Source organism: Eleutherodactylus coqui, chromosome 12, assembly GCF_035609145.1.
Source record: "Eleutherodactylus coqui strain aEleCoq1 chromosome 12, aEleCoq1.hap1, whole genome shotgun sequence".
NCBI lineage: Eukaryota > Metazoa > Chordata > Amphibia > Anura > Eleutherodactylidae > Eleutherodactylus > Eleutherodactylus coqui.
Window position 1 is genome coordinate 123,575,404 of NC_089848.1, and position 22,474 is coordinate 123,597,877.

The 22,474-nt window shown below is 47.5% G+C and overlaps 1 protein-coding gene across 1 annotated transcript in view; it reads left to right on the forward strand.

The window, feature by feature from the left end:
- Positions 1-22,474, forward strand: part of LOC136587226 (macrophage mannose receptor 1-like) — a 353,431-nt gene that overhangs the window by 322,954 nt on the left and 8,003 nt on the right. Inside the window, exon 29 of the mRNA XM_066585783.1 lies at positions 9,000-9,035. Within this exon, the coding sequence (XP_066441880.1) occupies positions 9,000-9,035 (36 nt within the window). The remainder of the gene's footprint in view (positions 1-8,999; positions 9,036-22,474) is intronic.

A 22,474-nucleotide genomic window follows, 5' to 3' on the forward strand; every position in this document is an offset into this window, starting at 1 on the left:
GGATTTCCCTGAGGATGAATCTAGAAGGGGGTTTATGGTGAGGTTAAGATCAGCTCCTATTATTATCTTGCCCTCTGCAAATAATTTGAGTTTGTTTAAAGCTTCCAGCAGCCATGCAATCTGATTTTGATTAGGAGTATAGAGATTTACCAGAGTATATGTTTCGGAGTGTATTTTACCCTTTAGGAAGAGCATTCTCCCTTCTGTGTCTGATAATTTTTTCTCAAGGATGAACGGAACCGAGGAGTGAAGTGCTATAGCAACTCCTTTGGACGCGCTTGAGGGGTGATTGTTAAAGTGCCATTTATCAAATTCTTTTTTAGAGAGTTTTGGGGTATTTTCACCTTTGATGTGAGTCTCCTGTAAGAAGACTATTGAGGATTTTAATTTTTTAAGGAGCCACCTTATTCTGCTTCTCTTTTGAGGTGAATTCATACCTTTTACGTTTAGGGTTGTGATTTTGTATTCTTCCGCCATTATGGGTTGAGGTGCGGGTGAATACGTTTATGCTGCAAGTACCAAAACAGCCAAACGTATTATTTTGGCTGGGTTAGGTGTGGTCTTCGAGTTGGGTAATAGAAGGGGAGGGGGGAAAGAAGGAGTCTGAGGGAAGAAAGAGAGGGAAAGAGAGACAGGGAAAAGGAGAGAGAGAAAAAAAAAAAATTAAAAAGAAACAAGGAATTCTATGAGAGTGTTCCCAGTGGAGTCCGGGAATAAGATAGAAAAACAATCCTTCTCAAAACGACGAAAAGGATCGTAAAACTAAGTGTATTAAGTGTTGTAGGTGGAACGTGCCCTACTTAATGCATAAAAATGCTAATAAACAACATGAAATTTTCTTAGCATGCTAAATTCTTGCATAGTTATGTCTGTGCATAAAAACATCATGTCAAGTATCAAGTATCTCCAAAATACAAACTAACATTGCAGGTGTGCGCGTGACCGCCACCCGGCCCCCCCCGATACACGCCGCGGGGGAGGAGGGGCGAGAAGGAGGCCAGGCGCAACCCACCAATGCATACATTGAACCAATAAGGTAAATCTTCCGAAGGGTCGCCGAAGGGGCCTCGACTCGCAGTGTCGCCAGGAGGCGAAAAGGAGCAAAAAAAGAAGAAGAAAGGCTCCAGCGCCAACTGGGCCGGGCCCATCTCAAATATAACAAGCGAGCGTGATTATGTCTGTGCATAAAACATCATGTCAAGTATCAAGTATCTCCAAAATACAAACTAACATTGCAGGTGTGCGCGTGACCGCCACCCGGCCCCCCCAGATACACGCCGCGGGGAAGGAGGGGCGGGAAGGAGGCCAGGCGCAGCCCACCAATGCATACATTGAACCAATAAGGTAAATCTTCCGAAGGGTCGCCGAAGGGGCCTCGACTCGCAGAGTCGCCAGGAGGCGAAAAGGAGCAAAAAAAAAAAGAAGAAGAAAGGCTCCAACGCCAACTGGGCCGGGCCCATCTCAAATATAACAAGCGAGCGTGATTATGTCTGTGCATAAAACATCGTGTCAAGTATCAATTATCTCCAAAATACCAACTGACACTGTAGGTATGCGCGTGACCGCCACCCGGCCCCCCCAGACACACGACGTGCGGAGGGAGGAGCGGGGAGGAGGCCAGACGCAACCCAACAATGCATATATGAAAACAGCAAGGCAACTCCTCGGAAGGGTCGCCGGAGGGGCCTCGGCTCGCATCATCGCCAGGAGGCGAAAAGGAGTAAAAAGGCAGAAGAAAGGCTCCAACGTCCGCTGGGTCGGGCCCGTCTCAAATATAAGAAACGGGCCAATCGGAGAGTGTCACATTTCCGAGACCAGACAACACCGTCACCTTTATGCCATATCATAGCCTTGTGGTGACTAGTCTCCGAAAGGGCGCCACAAAAATTAAGTGTAATTAGACAGGTGGTGGTGCATGGCAGTACTTATCAGAGGTAGATCAAGTCTCTTGTTCTAGCTTTGTCTTTCACTCCAAGGCGAATTCGGGTTCGCTGCAAGTGTGTCTCGAACGGGTCCTCTACTGCGTATGAAGGGGTTGAAAAGAAGGAAGGGAAAGAAAAAGCACAGGGGACCGGGGAACCAGAGAGAAATTGAAGTTAGTTTAAGTCATACACATTCTGGAGATGATAGTTCCAAAGGACGACGGGTCTATATCAGTCAGGTGAGCTGCATCTTCTGCTTCAGCTCTGACACCATTCGGTTTCTCAACCATCTTGCGGTATGGGGGTCTCAGTAATCTGTGCCTGCTGGAAGTCGAGCCTGGCTCTGGATCTCCTATTTTTGGGGGATTTGGAGCGTGAGACGGTCTTCCAAGGGGTCTGCTTCTCTAGTCTCCGGTCCCCATCTCTCTCTCCTAGAGGCATCCATGAAGTGATCTGGATTGGCGAGATCCCCAGCACACTCCAAGCTTTCTCCAGATCAGCCGGAGTGTGTATGGTGATCCGTTTACCGTCTTTCTGAATCGCCAGGCCGAAAGGAAAGAGCCATGCGTACTGTAAGTTCTTGGCTCTAAGTGCCTCAAGGAGGGGTTTAAGTTGCCTTCTCTTTGCGAGGGTAGAAGGAGCCAGATCTTGGTATATTTGAAAGACAACGTCCTGATACTTTAATTGGCTTCTGTCTCTAGATGCTGTTAGTATTGCATGGGTATCATTGAAAGAGAGTAGGCCGCAAATTATGTCTCTCGGAGGATCTCCGGTTTTTGGTTTGGGTCTTAGGGCTCTGTGAATTCTCTCAATGGTGATCTGACTGGCTCGTTCTTCGCCTAAGAGGTCGGTGAATATGGTTGCGGCAGCACTTCTCAAGGCATCAGTTGAAATAGACTCCGGAATACCCTTAAGTCTAATGTTTCGTCTACGGCTTCTATTTTCTTGATCCTCAATTAAGACTAAGGCTCTGTCAATCTGGTCTCTTTGTGTATCTACATGGTCGGTCAGATCGTTTGTTTGCGCGATGAGATCGGTGTACGTATTCTCCAGATCTTCAACTCTGTTACCTATTTGGTGGATTTTTGTTTTTATTTCTGTCAGTTCTTTCAGTATAGGATGTAGCGCCTGCGCTAGCGCTTTTTTGAGAAAGTTCTTGGTTATACTCGATCTATGTGCACTGCTACATTCTGTATCATTGTCGCTGTCAATATCAGATGCCGACATATTATCGTCTTCTGTAACCGGCGGTGGGTTTTTCTTGGAAGGGCCTGCTGGAGATTGAACGCTACGTTTCTTTAAAAAGCGCTGTAAGTCGGGTTGGCTCTTGGAATTTATCTGCTGTCCGGGCGTAGGAACTGCTTTATCCTTTGTCTTTACCATTTTGGAGATAGCTAAGGCTAAGACTCTTGCGTAGGGCACGGTTTAATATGAGTTTTTTAGAACATGGTCGTTCTACTGCTTTCCCCTTTTTTTTTTTTTTTTTTTTTTTTTTAGGGGGAAGAGTATTTGGGGCACACTCCTGTTTCTTTAATAGAGATGGGGGGTTAAGGAGGTAGGTGGTTTTGGGAGGTAGGGGACGTGGGCCACCTCTGCAGGAAGAGAGTCTGTGCAGGTCAGTACTGTCTATGAGAAGCACTCTATGTGTGGTACAGAGTGCCCTCTAGTTGTGACTGTCGGCTGGATGTCTGCCTCAGTTCTGGGCTGGAATCCTGCTGTGCTTATGGGTGAGCACTGTCTCCTCCTGTGGAAGGCACTGGCCTCCTTTGCTGGGAGCGGAGAGGTAAGCGGGGGCTCCTGTCCCTTTAAGGCTTATGTGTGACAGCCTTATGTGTGGTTTGCAGGTGCCGGCTTACCGTTATGGTTCCCGCGCCCGCCGCCGTCACGGAGCTCCTTATGCCTATGCTGTGTCAGCTCCGGCTCCACCGGTGTATGTGGCAGGGCAAGGAAGCTTCCTTTGCCTTTGCAGAATGCTCCGGTTGCTTTCGCTCGCCGGCGTGTAGGCCGCGGTCTCTTGCGGCCGGAAATCTAGCCCCCGGCTCCGGCCTGTCAGCTAGGCCTCAGCTGCCGTAGCTCAAAGCGGCTTCTGCGGAATCTCCGCTCCGGTCTCGACGCTCCCGATGTCTCCGGGAGGACTTCTTAAAACTTGAGGAGCCTTAGATGAGTGGAGAGGATGTCCCCAAACTTAGTTTTTAGGGTGTTCTCCAGCGGGCTCTCTCTCGGTGCGGCTACTCAGTATGGTGGTTAGGCCACGCCCCTGGGGTTTATTCTGTTTAATATGAGTTGTATCGCTTCCCTGTTGAATTTTATTCCTTTTGTGCGCTAAAAGTGGGCAACATTTCCATCTTTTTCTGTAGCGCTTTGAAGCTCCCTTGGTGTTAGATGCTGACTTTGGGTGTTAAATGGGTTAACCCCACTTTTTCTCTTCTTTGTTATTCTAGCGGGTTTGGGGGGGGGGGGGGGGGGTGGTGTAAAGTTCTATTCCTTTTAAAAATTATCCTCAGGTCTTTTTCTAGTCTCTTTTCACAGTATGGATCCCCCTGCAGTAAATTCCAGTTTTTTCTTATAATTTTCCTTATTTCCCCGTTTTTACTGCTATATTTAGTCAGATGTATAGCTGGTAGTCTCCTGGACTCCTCTGATGTCCCATCTACTACTTCTTTCTCTTCATTAGTTTGAAGTTTCATACTTTCTATTAAGCTTTCCAGGTATCGTTTTTCTTTGAAGCGTTCTTTGATTTTTGATAGCATCTCAAGTTCTTCTTCAGAGGAGCAATTTCTATGAATTCTTTTTACTTGGCTATATGGTATGTTATTTTTCCAGCTTTTCGCATGGCAGCTAGTATAGTCTAAATAGCTGTTTTTATCAACCTTTTTGAAGTGCGTTTTAGTATGAATGATGTTATTACTACAAAATAAAACTATATCCAGGAAGATTATTTGCATTTTCTCAATTGTACCTGTAAATCTTAAGTTCATTGTATTTATATGTAAATCATCAATAGAGGACGTAAGGTCGCCTTCTGTGACTTCCCAAACTAACAAAGTATCATCTATAAACCTACAGTGTAATTTAATCCTTGCATCTTGAAAAGCTTCCTTTTCCAAATAACCCATTTAAAGGTTCATGAAAGATGGGGCAAACTTGCTGCCCATCACCGTCCCGTGAGTTTGAATATAGAATTCATCAAAATAATAGTTTTTTTAAATAAAATTTATAGTTTATAGTTAACCCTGTATTATTCCTTAATTGTTTCAGTGTCGTTTTTTCACTAGAGGTTAGATTCTTTATCTTTTTCATCCATTTATTGTTATTGGACATATCTGTTAGGTCTTTTAACGTGTTATTATCTGGTTCATATATCTGTGAGGGGAGATGAAATTACGTACCTAAGGCCCCTGGATTTATCCACGGACCATACCACTGCTTCTGCGCACGTGCCTGTCGCCAAAATGTGGGAAGCATGCGCAAAAGCCGCGGATTGCCAGGGTAATTTACAATCTCCTTGCTTCTGGCTACCAAACATAACTGAGAGCCTGGAGATCTCAGGGGGGAACGTGGTTCTTGGTCACGTGATCGCCGTTATCCACTGATTAACGGCGGTCACATAAAATAAAAAAAATAGTTTCACCTCTGGGCCCCAGATCCGATCCATCAAGGGAGGTGAAATTACTTACCTCAGGCCACTGGCAATGTCCCCTGACAAAATCCTCACTTAGCTTCGTCGCATGTTCCCGTCACCAAAATGGCAGATACAAGCAAGAGAGGGCCCAAAAAATTTAAAATCTCCTTGCTCCTGACTACTAAAGGTAGCTGAGAGCTTGGAGCAGTGACCAGTGGCTGCAGTGAGCGGTCCCTGGTCACGTGATCGCCGTTATCCAATGGATAATGGCGATCATGTAAAAGTTCAAAGACTGTTGAAGTTTGATGTTCCTTTTGGCTTGGGCCCTATTGTGCATGAGGACATAGGATTAAGACCACAATAAGTATGTCTCTGTACACGGGAAAAACAGGCGTATCCATTTTGGGGTGAAAGTATTCATTCCTATGTGTGCTGTACAAAAAAAAACTGTTTTTAAAATGACATAATTGCCAAAAAACGGAAATTGTAATTTTTTTCTCTTCTGCTTTGCTTAGATTCATTCAAAAACTGTGGGGTCAGAATATGCAGTACACCCCTAGATGAATTTGCTAAGAGATATCGTTTTCAAAATGGGGTCATTTGGGGGGGGGGGGGTTCTCAAGGGCTCTACAAGTGGGCAATGGGGCCTAAAACACCTTCAAGCAAAATGCCTGTTCTGAAAGCTACCGGCTGCTCCTTTCATTTTGGACCCCGTTGTGCATACAGATATAAGATTAGGGCCACAACAGATATGCTTCTGAACAAAGGACAAACAGGGGCATCCATTTTGGGATGTAAATCTTTATTTTCATGTGCACTATAGAAAAATGACATATTTGCAAAAATATGAAATTTTATTTGTTCTCCTCTAAATTTCATGAACTCCTGAAAAGAATCTGTGGGGTCAAAATACTCCTGCCCCCTCCCACCCTCCCAGTGAATACATTAAGGGGTGTAGTTTTTGAAATGGGGTCATTTGTGGGGGTATCTATCATTCTGACGCTTATCAGCCTTTGCAATCTTAAAGGGGTTGTCCCGCGCCGAAACTGTTTTTTTTTTTTTTTCAACCCCCCCCCCCGTTCGGCGCGAGACAACCCCGATGCAGGGAAGTAAAGGAAGTTTACCGGAGCGCTTACCTTAATCCCCGCGCTCCGGTGACTTCAATACTTACCGCTGAAGATGGCCGCCGGGATCCTCTGTCTTCGTGGACCGCAGCTCTTCTGTGCGGTCCACTGCCGATTCCAGCCTCCTGATTGGCTGGAATCGGCACGTGACGGGGCGGAGCTACACGGAGCCGCTCTCTGGCACGAGCGGCTCCATAGAAGATTACAGAAGACCCGGACTGCGCAAGCGCGGCTAATTTGGCCATCGGAGGCCGAAAATTAGTCGGGCTCCATGGGAACGAGGACGCCAGCAACGGAGCAGGTAAGTATAAAACTTTTTATAACTTCTGTATGGCTCATAATTAATGCACAATGTATATTACAAAGTGCATTATTATGGCCATACAGAAGTGTATAGACCCACTTGCTGCCTCGGGACAACCCCTTTAACTTGGTGCAGGAAAGCAAAATGTTCCTCAAAATGTTAACAATCATCGTTAAATTTGTACATCTCTTAAATGGTTAAAAAAACCTAAGTTTTTCAAATGTGCACCCACAATAAAGTAAACAGATGGAAATATATATATATCATCAAACATTTGTACAGTATGTTTGCACATATTTGAGTTATTGCAGTTGAAAATGTGAAAAATATATTTTTTTTCAAAATGTTCCCAATTTTGGCACTTTTAATAAATATACACAAATTCTATCAGTCTGTTTGTACCATCTAAATGAAGTACAACATGTGGCAAAAAAAACAATGTCAGAATTACTTGGATATGCAAAGCCTTTACGGAGTTATTTAATGTTAGGCCTTAGTCAGACGGGCGTTTTTAGCCGCGATTTGCGCATGCGCATGCGTCCGTCGATTTTTTAAAACCATTGCTTTGCATTGGTATCGGACACATAAGCGCTTTTTATGCGCTCGTCCAATAAATTATAGAACAAAAAAAATCGCAGATCGCACCTATCTGCGATTCCTGTTCTCTTCTGTATATGCGCTCAATGGGGCCGGCGGCAGCAGTGCCGACCCCATTGAGAACATATAGAAGACAAATCATTCTTCTCTGCCACAGCTGTAACAGCTGTGGCAGAGAAGAACGATGTTTGCCCATTGAATTCAATGGAGCCGGCAATACAGCCGCTCCATTGAAAGCAATGGGCTGCCGGCGTGTGCGGGGTGAATTGTCGGGAAGGGGTTAAATATATAAGCCCTTCCCTGCAATTCATCCTAAAATGTGTTAAAATAAAAAAAAAATTGTATACTCACCTTTCCGCTGCAGCCGGAGTCCAGCCGCGGCCGCTGTCAGTTCTCCTGAACTGCTTCTCGGCACTATTCAGCCGGCGGGGCTTTAAAATCCCCGCCTGCTGAATGATCTGCCTCTGATTGGTCACAGCCTGACCAATCAGAGGCCGGTTTCACTCACACACCCATTCATGAATTCATGAATGGGTGAGTGACTGCTGCCTCTCAGCGCTGAGCCAATCAGGGGCAGGTCTGACTCACATCCATTCATGAATGGGTGTGAGTGAGGCATGCCTCTGATTGGCTCAGCGCTGAGCCAATCAGGGGGCAGGTCTGACTCACACCCCCTTCACACCCACTGCAGGACGGCCGCTCGGAGCTCCGGCTGCCGGGGGAAGGTAAGTACATATATATTTTTTATTTTTACACATTTTAGGATGAATTGCAGGGAAGGGCTTATATATTTAACCCCTTACTGACAATTCACCCCGGGCTCGCCCGCAGCGCATTGCTTTCAATGGAGACTGCTGTATTGCCGTCTCCATTGAATGCAATGCGCTGGACAGCTCCGGGCCGTTTCTAATGAAACGCGGCTAGGAGCAGATTTTCGGGCGATTTGCGGGCGACTTGCGCGCACCGGTCACGCGATTTGCGGATGCGCATCCGTCATGCGATCCGCAAATCGCGCGAAAAAACGCCCGTCTGACTAAGGCCTTAAAGTGACACATATCAGATTTCCAAAATTTGGCTCCGTCACTAAGGCGCAAACAGGCTTGTCACTAAGGGGTTAAATGCCTTAAATATCTCCATTGTACGCTGCATTACAGATCTGTTGCTTGCTTGAAAAATATTGCAGAATAGTTCACATATCCCATGACCTATCTCTGCATATATATATATAGGTCTATTGTGTGAGCCGGCTCACTGCTCAAAAAAACTAGTGTAAATTTTTCCCAATTTCATTTTCAATAAAACAATAAAAGAAAAAATCTGTGATTTTGCACACTTTTATCACTTCATTTAACACGGTGGAATACAAACATTAATCTGCTTTTAAAAGACAAAAAATCCCATTTGTAACCTGTTGTGTTTTGTGTTCACAGCTCCGCTGCCCACGGAGAAGCTGGTGGAGATACCAGGTACAGTAAAGAACATCTAGCAGTAATGTATGTGATATTAGAAGGAGCAATTGTAGACTCAGTGGAGACCAGCAGTTGTACAGCAACCACTCATAAAGGAAGTCATAGGCACATACTGCACATTTATTCTACATCTCACTCCCAAAATGTCTAGGGATGATTAAGGCCGGCTTTACACGGCCGTGACTGACTCCGCCGCGGAATTCTGCGGCGGAGCCCATCGCGGCGCCCCCCAGAGATCCCAATACTTACCTGTGGATCCGGCGTGACGCGCCGTAGCATCATGTGACGCACCGGCCGCGTCATATGACACGCCCACACCATCACATGATGCGCCGGCCGCGTAATATGACGCGGCTGCGGTAGGCGGGGAAGCGGTTTCACGCTATCTTCCACTGTGCTACAGCGGAAAATACCGTGACGGACGGCTTCCATTGACTGCAATGTAAGCCGTCCGTGCGTACACCCGCGGCAAATAGAGCATGCCGCGGGTGAGGACGGGTGATTTTATGGTGCGGAATTCCGCGGTGGAATTCCGCACTGTAAGCATTGAGCTATTAGGTTCAATAGAACCTTATAGCTGCGGGCAACGCAGTGGATTTCCACCACGTATTACGCGACATTAATCCGTCCGTGTGAAGGAGCCCTAACAGATGTCGGATTTTTTTTACTGGACTCATTGTTGCGGATTTGTTTGGGACAACGCTGTCACTATTTTGATCCCAACAGTATTAGATAATTTTGCCTTGCACTCAAATAAGAGAACAGTGACACAAATCTGGGTACTCACTCTGAGGGGGAGGTTCCCCAATGATGGAAAAATAGGGTGTGACCTTCTCCCTTGGAGTCCCAAGACAGCCTGTCGATCAGTATTAGTGATCCTTCGTTGAGATTATGCGATCTCACCCGGAGGTAGTATATCTTTTTTATTTCAAATGTCAAAGTCACATATGAACAAATGTTGTCCCTCACACAGGAGGTCAAACGGTAAATGCAACGCAATGGATGGCCCTTGTCAAGGCTTCTTTCCTCTAGACATAGAAGATGCCCCCTTGTTACAGTCACATTCCTGGGTATAAATATATCAAGGGACAATACAGAGATCTCTCCCATCATCCAGTTTTCAGAGTGCCCCCTCTGGGTACAAATAGATGTTGGGAGAGATCCCATCCTTTGTATTGACCCCTGATATATTTATACATAGTTATTAGGTCACCCCTCAGCCATCTTGTTTTCTAAACTAAATAGTCACAATTTGGATAACCTCTCTGGGTATTGTAGTCCGCCCATTCCATTTATTACTTAAGTTGCCGCCGTTGTACCCGTTCAAGCTCTGATATGTCCTTCCTGAGTACCGGTGCCCAAAACAGTCCACAGCATTCCATGTATGGTACACAATGTGCATCAGATAGTTAGAGAGGCACAACAGCCATCTTTGCTTGTTCAGGACCGGAGAGTCGTCTTAAGATTGTTTTTACATCAGCGTTGGAGCCTCCGGCCAGAGTTTCCATCACAGATGTGGCTGAAAATATCGGGAGAAAAGCGCTGTATTCAGCACTTCTTGTTCTGTCCAAAAGCCAGCCAGCTGGACAGAAAGCAGGCAGACCACATTATAGTCAATTGCTGTCCAGTCCAGCGACTGAGTCGTTCAGCCATGGGTATTTACCTTTACTGCTTCCTGAACGGAACAGGAAAGCGGTATTTCCAGCGCAGGTGTGAAAGCACCCTAAGATAACTTGCCACAAAAAGTTATCAGGTCAAGTTAATCTTTGGTAAGTCTGTAGAGAGTCTTCTGTCAATAGGTATTATGTAAGGCATAACTCTATAACTCATTCTCCTTTACAGAAGAGAAGCCCTCACACGGCATGACCATGGGTGTGGTGGTTTTTGTCATTCTTGTCGTTGCTGGCATCGCCACTGCAGTCTTCTTTGTAACCTCTCAAAAACTGACCTCCTTATCTTTTCGCCCTCAGCCAGCCGACCTCCCCTCAACATCTCCATATCAGTATCTGGCACCACCATAACCTCCAGACAGCATACCCACTACTTTGGGGGTCACACTGGACTCTGACCTCTCCTTTAGCCCCCACATTCAATCTCTGGCGCAAACATGCCAACTGCACCTCAGAAATATTGTTAAAATCCAGCCATTCCTAACCACGGACATGTTAAAGACACTCATCACCCTCATCCACTCCCGACTCGACTACTGCAATTCACTGTTCATTGGCGTTCCCCGCACCAGACTCTTCCCTCTCCAATTCATACTAAATGCAGCATCTAGACCCATTTTTCTATCCAGCCATTTCTCAGATGCCTCTGCACTATGCCAGTCACTGCATTGGCTGCCCATCCACTGCAGAACAAAATATAACTCCTCACCCCCACCCACAAAGCTCTCACCAGCGCTGCGCCACCGTACATCGCTTCCCTCCTGTCCGTACAACACCCAGCCCGCACACTCCAATCCGCTAACACACTCAAACTAAACACCCATTTAATAAAAAAACCTCATGCGCTCTCCTCCAGGACTTCATTAGAGCAACAACGATCCTCTGAGATGCACTACCCCAAGGCATCCAGACAATCTCTGATTCACGAAATTTCAGATGTGCCATAAAAACACACCTCTTCAGGGAGGCATACCAAATCTCCCAACCTAGTCCCCCTGCCCCTTCCCACAGCTCCCCACGCCTTCCACCCTGCCTATCGCATATGACCTCTACACCTGTACCTCCTTACTGTCCCTACCCCGTTTGCTTCCTAATAACTGACTTCTACATGTAATTACCGTAGTGCTTGTCTTCCCCCATGCCTTATCTCCCCCCTCCCTTCCTGTACCTCCTGTATCACCCCCACCCCTTAGTTTCAAACTGATTGTCTACCATATGTATGCTTTTGTATTTGTCTGTGTTCTCCCACACTTGAAAGCATTGCGAAATAAGCTATACAAATAAAGATTATTACTACTTGTGGATTTCAGTTAACTGTAAACTTAACTGGAACAACCCTTGTCAGGCAGCTACTGTCAAGGCAAATTGGATCATGGGAGGCATCAAAAGAGGCATGGGGCACATGACCTGAACATTGTTCTTTCGCTTTACAAGTCATTGTTCAGACCACACATGGATTATTGTGGACTGTTTTGGACATCAGTACTGAAGGAGGACATATCAGAGCTTCGGTGAGTTTAAAGAGGGACAACTAAAGTAATAAATAATGGGTGGACTATAATATTCAGAGAGTTTATCAAAATTCCTGGTCACGCTGTAGAACTTGTCCAGGAAAATTTGACAAAAATGTATAGAAACGGTGATAAAATGCTCCCGTGCTCAAACAGTCTGTAGATGACAGTGTAGAATAAATTGTATAACATTTACTTAGAAAGGTGGGGGAGAGGTTGGTAAGCATCCAGCACCCACCTGGTTGGTCTGAGTTCGCTGTCAAGACAATTAAATGGGATAGATATTTCCAACAAAAATAGTGTTGAAGGAATGATTTTTTTAAAATAAAAACAATGAAAAATGGGACCAAAACAATATACAGAATAAATAGTGGAGGAAAATAAAACCTAATACAATGCATTTCATAGAATCCTAGAATAGTAGAGTTGGAAGGGACCTCCAGAGTCATTGGGTCCAACCCCCTGCTCAGTGCAGGATCACTAAATCATCCCAGACAGATATTTGTCCTGCCTTTGTTTGAACACTTCCATTGAAGGAGAACTCACCACCTTCCGTGGTAACCTGTTCCACTCATTGATCACCCTCATTGTCAGAAAGTTTTTTCTAATATCTGATTTGTGTCTCATCCCTTTTAGTTTCATCCCATTGCTTCTGCTCTTATCACGTTCCTTTTAGAGAGGGTGACTCTGGCCAGGTCTTGGAAAATTGAGATTTTGGCTCCTTCCAGTAATAGTTCTCCATAAGTTCTGCTTCTTCTCAGGATGTCATCTCTGACTTTAGTAGTAAGCAGCCTGCAGATTATATCTCTGGGTGGTTCATCTTGCCTAGGTCTCGGTCTTACGGACCTGTGTGCTCTTTCTACGATGATCTCCTCTAGGTAGTTGTCACCTAGCAGTGTGCTAAAGAGCTGCCTTATTGCCCCAGTGACGGACTCCGGTAGGATGGATTCAGGGACACCTTTAATTCAGAGGTTGTTTCTCCTCGCTCGATTCTCTTGATCTTCCAGCCAGTCGACAATTCGATTTAGATGGCCTTGGCAGGTTGTGAGAGATGAGGTAGCGGCTGTGGTGTAGGTCACCAGTTTCTCTTGTTGTTTCCAGCTGCTCCACTCTCCCTCCTATCTGTCTCATCTCCTGTCTAAAGTCCTGTATTTCTGTCATCAGAGGCTCCAGTGCTCTGGTGAGGAAGTCTCTAGTGATGGGCAGCTCTCTGTAACTTGCAGGGTCTTCATCTTCACTGCTAGCTTTGTCTGCCCTGGTGTTGGAGGTCATCAGCATGGCTTTTTTCACAGATGATGGAGTCTGATGTGCTGAGGGCGCTGAGAGAAGTGGCTGCGTTTTTTTCACAAAGTTAAGAAACCAGTAAGGTTACAGCAGCACTCCTATATAGATACCACTACTTAGTGGGGGTGCGAAAGGTAAAAAACAGTGCACGCTTAAGCTAAGTCCAGACTTCAATGGGCTCAAAATGATACAGTCCTTAAATTGATTGCAAAGCGGCACAGAAGATTGAATAAACAAAAAGGTTGTTCACATCCTTCTTCTCAGAGTATTAAACATACCTTTATTTAAACCATCCAGGTAAAAAATGGCAGAACAGCAACGTTTCGGCTGATAAAACAGCCTTTTTCAAGCTTAATGCCTTAATACACAGACTCCATATTTATAAAACAGATGACCCAATCTCCAACAAACATGAAAATGCACCCAGAAATTACATACATGTGATAGGGCCACTGAAGAGTACGTCACAGGGGTGAATAGCTGAGAACCACGAGTGCTGGAACCTCACAATCAGGAAGGCGTCATATTAAAGGCATCCCTGATACATCATCAAAGGAAGCCCGGCTACACTCCACCATGGCACATCTCACAAGATCTGCTATAACTCGAGCATGCGTGGGCGGTCACCGACGGGGAACACCCAGGCCCGGTGCGTCACAGGTAGGAGGAGTTAGATGTAGAGCGCCGCCGTCAGCAAAGGGAATCCCGGCTATGGCTCACTACGTCTACTCCGTCAACATCCGCGGAGTCTCGTGCATGCGCGCGGCCACACCTTCAGAAAAAAAGCCCAAACCGGACACGTCATGGATGGGAGGAGCCACGCGAAAGTCTCCATCGTCAAAAGAGACCCCTACTGGGTGTGAGATGTAGATTTAAATGTCCTAGAAAAGATGGATAAATAGTGCATCAACACATAGGTCAGGGCTCAGTGGGGGAGTGAGAATAACCCCACCGTGCTCAGCCAGTAGGTCATGCAACAACAATAATGTCACTGTCTTGTACTGTATATGAAAATTGCCCGAATAATGTCAAAAAAATAAAAACATGAAAAATTTAAATGATAGAAGAAAACAAAACAAGGTAACTGGATAAAGTATCTCCTTAGATGAATGTCATCCAAGAGAATACCTTACATCACCATATAACGAATGATGAAAATAAAACCAACAATGTATAGCCAAAACAGATAAATCCTTCAGCCCCACACTGCTGTGTATATGTGTAGCCATGGCTGGCCAAGAAAACCTCTTGTGTCGCAAATATAAGGAGTGGCACTCCTACCAAAAAGGGAAAAAAAGATCATTGTGATACATATCAACTTTATTGAAATAAATTTTTTTGAAAGCCAAGGTTAGTGATCAACTCATAGTGTTTTTATGCCCTGCTATGCTGGGTTTTAATGACCAGAGCCGTAAAAACAAGCTTCCCCTGGGGATTAAAGCCCTGCAGGCTCAGGACGTGATAGCTCCATGCTGTCAGGTAGCGAGGTAGCCAACATCCTGGAGCTGTCATGGGGTGCCACGGGAAGCCCTCTCCCCGATCACGCAATTGCATTAAAGTGTATGAAAAGTAAAATAAAGTTTCAGCTCCTCTTACGGATCGGATCAGTATGGGGAGCTGAGGATACTCATGCCCTTCCTCCACAATGTCTCGCGGCGTTCTCGTCCACCATGACCTGATGCCGGTCTTCTGCGCTGGCACGCCAGGCATCATTACGTCACGCACATGCGTAAAATCCTGCGAGGCCCAGGAAATTTAAAAACTCCCTGCTTCCAGCTAGTATCAGTAGCCGAGAGCAGGGAGCTGTCACCGGGAGCTGCTGCATGCGGTTCCCGGTCACATGATCGCTGTTATCCAATGGATAATACCGATGAAGTAAAAGTTAAAAGAAATGTTTAAAAAGAATAGAAAAAAAAGTTTGTTTCATCTCCTCTCATGGATAAGTGCAAAAGTAAGAAAAAGTAGCCCCGCACTGCAGAGGACTTAGAGTGCTGTGATTACACGGAGTTGGAAAACCTCTTGTGGATTGGCCCCAGTATTTATTAAAGCCACGCGTTTCGGCACTTCATCAAGGCTTTTTAAAGCATAAAATACACAATTGTCAAGTATACATATATACACAAATACGCCGAGGCGTTCATCAGCGGCATCGCGCGATACCCTCTGATGTAATCAAAAGGGGGGGTTTTCTCCCTGCAGCATGTTATCACATGACCTCTTTTGGAACACCATGTGCGTTCCAGTTCATCATAAAACTTTATCATACCATGAAAGGATGACAAACAGGCATTTGCTAGTTCTCCGCAGAGGGAGTATGTAGTATATCCCTGTATATGGCACTATATATTGCGCCTTTCTATTGAACAAATATGAGCACTACTTACTTTTCAAGACATAAAACACCAATACATCTTAAATACAATACAGTATAAAATTAATTTAATAAATATAGCAAATATAAATAATATAAAATCCTCGGAGTCACATAAAACATTTCATTATTAAACATATATAGATAATATATTAAATAGTGTATTAAATAATGATATCGCAAACAATTAGTATTATATAGTTAATGCGTTGTTCATGTATATGTATGGATTAATGGCAGGTTATTACTAGTGATGAGCGAACGTACTCGTCCGAGCTTGATGCTCGGGCGAATATTAGGGTGTTCGGGATGCTCGTTACTCTTAACGAGCACCATGCGGTGTTCGGGTTACTTTCACTTTCCTCTGTGAGACGTTAGCGTGCTTTTCTGGCCAATTGAAAGACAGGGAAGGCATTACAACCTCCCCCTGTGACGTTCAAGCCCTATACCACCCCCCTGCTGTGAGTGGCTGGGGAGATCAGATGTCACCGAAGTATAAAAGTCGGCCCCTCCCGCGGCTCGCCTCAGATGCCTTGTGAGTTAGCTGAGGGACAGTGCTGCTGGTGCTGGAGCTGCTGTAGGGAGAGTGTTAGGAGTGAGTGTAGGCTTCAAGAACCCCAACGGTCCTTCTCAGGGCCACATCTATCCGTGTGCAGTACTGTGGAGGGTGCTGTTAACAGTGTTGCACAATTTTTTTTTTTCAAAATCGGCTGTCTGCAGAGCATTGCGCCCTGCAGTAATAGTCCAGGGACAGAAGTGGTGGTTAGGCAGGGAGAGTGTTAGGAGTGAGTGTAGGCTTCAAGAACCCCAACGGTCCTTCTTAGGGCCACATTTAACCGTGTGCAGTACTGTGCAGGCTGCTGTTAGCAGTGTTGCATTTTTTTTTTTCAAAATCGGCTGTGCAGAGCATTGCGCCCTGCAGTAATACTACAGGGAGAGAATTGTGTAGGCAGGGCCAGAAGACATATATTATTGATTGAATATAGTCAGTGGGCCTTTTCTTTAAAAAAAAAGGGAAAAATTCTATTTGGCCTGCCTCTGTCAGTCCTCAGCGTTCTGTGTACGTGTGTGGTGGGTGGAGATAGTAAAAAAAATCATACGCAGCCAGCTACATTTAGCAGCAGGCTTGCGCCAATTTATTTCCTGCCTGCCTGGGAAAAATCACCGCTCTGCTGCACTTCATATAACTGCATTTCTGTGGAACAGATTTCTTATCTGATTGAATATAGTCAGTGGGCCGGCCTTCCCTTTAAAAAAAAAGGGAAAAATTCTATTTGGCCTGCCTCTGTCAGTCCTCAGCGTTCTGTGTACGTGTGTGGTGGGTGGAGATAGTAAAAAAATCATACGCAGCCAGCTACGTTTAACAGCAGTCTTGCGCCTATTTATTTCCTGCCTGCCTGGGAAAAATCACCGCTCTGCTCCACTTCATATAACTGCATTTCTGTGGAACAGATTTCTTATCTGATTGAATATAGTCAGTGGGCCTTCCCTTTAAAAAAAAAGGGAAAAATTCTATTTGTCCTGCAGGCTTGCGCCAATTTATTTCCTGCCTGGGAAATCACTGGTAATACAGCATGCTGAGGGGTAGGGGTAGGCCTAGAGGACGTGGACGTGGCCGAGGACGCGTAGGCCCAAGTGAGGGTGTGGGCACAGGCCGAGCTCCTGATCCAGGTGTATCGCAGCCGACTGCTGCGCGATTAGGAGAGAGGCACGTTTCTGGCGTCCCCACATTCATCGCCCAATTAATGGGTCCACGCGGGAGAGCTTTATTAGAAAATGAGCAGTGTGAGCAGGTCCTGTCGTGGATGGCAGAAAGTGCTTCGAGCAAGCTATCATCCACCCACAGTTCTGCGCCGTCCAGTGCTGCAAATCCGAATCCTCTGGCTGCTGCTCCTCCTTCCTCCCAGCCTCCTCCCTCCACTACAATGACACATGCTCAGGAGCGGGAAGACTCCCAGGATCTGTTCTCGGGCCCCTGCTCAGATTGGGCAGCAGTGGTTCCTCTCCCACCAGAGGAGTTTATCGTCACTGATGCCCAACCATTGGAAAGTTCCCGGGGTCCGGGGGATGAGGCTGGGGACTTCCGGCAACTGTCTCAAGACCTTTCAGTGGGTGAGGAGGCCGATGACGATGAGACACAGTTGTCTTGCAGTGAGGTAGTAGTAAGGGCAGTAAGTGCGAGGGAGGAGCGCACAGAGGATTCGGAGGAAGAGCAGCAGGACGATGAGGTGACTGACCCCATCTGGTGTGCAACGCCTACTCAGGACAGGTCTTCAGAGGGGGAGGCAAGGGCAGCAGCAGGGCAGGTTGCAAGAGGCAGTGCGGTGTCCAGGGGTAGAGGCAGGGCCAGACCGAATAATCCACCAAGTGTTTCCCAAAGCGCACCTCGCGCCATGCCACCCTGCAGAGGCCGAGGTGCTCTAAGGTCTGGCAGTTTTTCACTGAGACGCCTGACGACCGACGAACAGTGGTGTGCAACCTTTCTCGCGCCAAGATCAGCCGGGGAGCCACCACCAACAGCCTCACCACCACCAGCATGCGCAGACATATGATGGCCAAGCACCCCACGAGGTGGGACGAAGGCCGTTCACCGCCTCCGGTTTGCACCGCTGCCTCTCCCCCTGTGCCCCAACCTGCCACTGAGATCCAACCCCCCTCTCAGGACACAGGCACTACCGTCTCCTGGCCTGCACCCACACCCTCACCTCCGGTGTCCTCGGCCCCATCCAGCAGTGTTTCGCACCGCACCGTCCAGCCGTCGCTAGCGCAAGTCTTTGAGCGGAAGCGCAAGTACGCCGCCACGCACCCGCACGCTCAAGCGTTAACCGTCCACATAGCGAAATTTATCAGCCTTGAGATGCTGCCGTATAGGGTTGTGGAAATGGAGTCCTTCAAAAGTATGATGGCGGCGGCGGCCCCGCGCTACTCAGTTCCCAGTCGCCGCTACTTTTCCCGATGTGCCATCCCAGCCCTGCACGACCACGTCTCCCGCAACATTGTACGCGCCCTCACCAATGCGGTTAGTGGCAAGGTCCACTTAACAACGGACACGTGGACAAGCACAGGCGGGCAGGGCCACTACATCTCCCTGACGGCACATTGGGTGAATTTAGTGGAGGCTGGGACAGAGTCAGAGCCTGGGACCGCTCACGTCCTACCCACCCCCAGAATTGCGGGCCCCAGCTCGGTGGTGGTATGTTCGGCGGTGTATGTTTCCTCCACTAAAGCACCCTCCACCTCCTCCTCCTCCTCAACCTCTGTCTCGCAATCTAGATGTGTCAGCAGCAGCAGGACGTCACCAGCAGTCGGTGTCGCGCGGCGTGGCAGCACAGCGGTGGGCAAGCGTCAGCAGGCCGTGCTGAAACTACTCAGCTTAGGAGAGAAGAGGCACACGGCCCACGAACTGCTGTGGGGTCTGACAGAGCAGACCGACCGTTGGCTTGCGCCGCTGAGCCTCCAACCGGGCATGGTCGTGTGTGACAACGGGCGTAACCTGGTGGCGGCTCTGCAGCTCGGCAGCCTCACACACGTGCCATGCCTGGCCCACGTCTTTAATTTGGTGGTTCAGCGCTTTCTGAAAAGCTACCCACGCTTGTCAGACCTGCTCGTAAAGGTGTGCCGGCTCTGCGCACATTTCCGCAAGTCCCACACGGACGCTGCCACCCTGCGGACACTGCAACATCGGTTTAATCTGCCAGTGCACCGACTGCTGTGCGACGTGCCCACACGGTGGAACTCTACACTCCACATGTTGGCCAGGCTCTATGAGCAGCGTAGAGCTATAGTGGAATACCAACTCCAACATGGGCGGCGCAGTGGGAGTCAGCCTCCTCAATTATTTTCAGAAGAGTGGGCCTGGTTGGCAGACATCTGCCAGGTCCTTGGAAAGTTTGAGGAGTCTACCCAGGTGGTGAGCGGCGATGCTGCAATCATTAGCGTCACCATTCCTCTGCTATGCCTCTTGAGAAGTTCCCTGCAAAGCATAAAGGCAAATGCTTTGCGCTCGGAAACGGAGGCGGGGGAAGACAGTATGTCGCTGGATAGTCAGAGCACCCTCCTGTCTATATCTCAGCGCGTTGAGGAGGAGTAGGAGGAGCATGAGGAGGAGGGGGAAGAGACAGCTTGGCCCACTGCTGACGATACCCATGCTGCTTGCCTGTCATCCTTTCAGCGTGTATGGCCAGAGGAGGAGGAGGCGGCGGAGGAGGAGGAGGAGGATCCAGAAAGTGATCTTCCTAGTGAAGACAGCCATGTGTTGCGTACAGGTACCCTGGCACACATGGCTGACTTCATGTTAGGATGCCTTTCTCGTGACCCTCGTGTTGCACGCATTCTGGCCACTACGGATTACTGGGTGTACACACTGCTCGACCCACGGTATAAGGAGAACCTTTCCACTCTCATTCCCGAAGAGGAAAGGGGTTCGAGAGTGTTGCTATACCACAGGACCCTGGCGGACAAGCTGATGGTAAAATTCCCCTCCGACAGCGCTAGTGGCAGAAGGCGCAGTTCCGAGGGCCAGGTAGCAGGGGAGGTGCGGAGATCGAGCAGCATGTTCAGCACAGGCAGTGCAACACTGTTTAAGGCCCTGGACAGCTTTATGGCTCCCCACCAAGACTGTGTCACCGCTCCCCAGTCAAGGCTGAGTCGGCGGGAGCACTGTAAAAGGATGGTGAGGGAGTACATAGCCGATTGCACGACCGTCCTCCGTGACGCCTCTGCCCCCTACAACTACTGGGTGTCGAAGCTGGACACGTGGCCTGAACTCGCGCTGTATGCCCTGGAGGTGCTTGCTTGTCCTGCGGCTAGCGTCTTGTCAGAGAGGGTGTTTAGTGCGGCTGGGGGAATCATAAAAGATAAGCGTACACGCCTGTCCACCGACAGTGCCGACAGGCTTACACTCAAGATGAACAAAGCGTGGATTTCCCCAGACTTCTCTTCTCCACCAGCGGACAGCAGCGATACCTAAGCAATACGTAGGCTGCACCCGCGGATGGAAGCATCGTTCTGTATCACCATCCAAAACGGTGACATTTCTGCTTCATCAATCTGTGTATAATATTCCTCCTCCTCCTCCTGCTCCTCCTCCTGAAACCTCACGTAATCACGCCGAACGGGCAATTTTTCTTTGGGCCACAAGGCTCACTCATATAATTTTTCCAAACAATTTTTATACATTTCAATGCTCTTACAAGCGATGAAACTTAAACTTGAACCAATTTTTCGTTAAACTGGGCTGCCTCCAGGCCTAGTTACCACTTAAGGCACATTAACCAAAGCGATTAATGGGTTTCACCTGCCATCTTGGTTGGGCATGGCCAATTTTTTCTGAGGTACATTAGTACTGTTGCTACACCAATTTTTTTGGGCCCTCACCTACAGTGTAATCATAGTAATTTCTATGTTCTTCGCCTGCACTCATCGTACAGAAAGGTGTGTGGGGTTGGCTTACACTTTTGCTACATAAATGTAACTGGGGCCTTGTCTATACTGCAGCTACTGAAATGTGAAAGAAACTGTTATCTCCCTAAACTGCTGCAATGGGAATTGTTACTGGGGCTTGTCTTGAGTGCTACTATTACTGAAATGGAACTAAGACTGCGCTCCTCCTATACTGCTGCTTCGGAATTGTTACTGGGGCTTGTCTTGAGTGCTACTATTACTGAAATGGAACTAAGACTGCGCTCCTCCTATACTGCTGCTTCGGAATTATTACTGGGGCCTGTCTTGAGTGCTACTATTACTGAAATGGAACTAAGACTGCGCTCCCCCTATACTGCTGCTAGTGATATGTTAGTGGGGCCTGTCCCTAATACTACCGCTGAAATGTTAATAATTCTGGGCTCTGCCTATACCGCAGCTAATGGTATGTCACTGGGGTGTGGAAACAGAGGCTTCACAAAGACATGATGGCGGCGAGGCCATTTCCCACCCACGCTGTTACTGTTAAGGTGCATATAACCACGGACACGTGTAGAGGACACATAGTGCCTCCAAAACATCCCCCTCCTCCTCCAACAATGAAAACATTCTTGGCAAATACCTTTGCATTGGTCCGTCTGGTGGCAGTCCAAGAATTTCACCTTTAACGACACTACAAGAGAGCACCACCACCATCCCCCCGCCACGGCCCACTTAATCATGGCCACATTCCGAAAACCAACTACATAAAACCGCGCTACTAGGTCCGCAGTCACCACCACATTACCACCAACGAGGTTACTGTTAAGGTACATATTACCAGTCTGACTGGGGCATGCAGTGTGGGCCAAAGTCCACCTGTATTGTATCTGACGTTAGCTCTGCTGAGTAGGGCACTGCAATGGGATATATTTATGTACCGCCGGTGGCTTCCTGGCACCCACCCATGCTGTAGGTGCATACAGAGTTTAACCTACATGTGTCCACTTCTAAAGAACCCCAGTCTGACTGGGGCATGCAGTGTGGGCCGAAGCCCACCTGCATTAAGCACAACATTACTACCTCAGCTGTGTTGGGCAATGCAATGGGATATTCTTATGTACCGCCGGTGGCTTCCTGGCACCCACCCATGCTGTCGGTCCACAGGGAGTTGTAAATGCATCTGTTTCCACTTCTAAA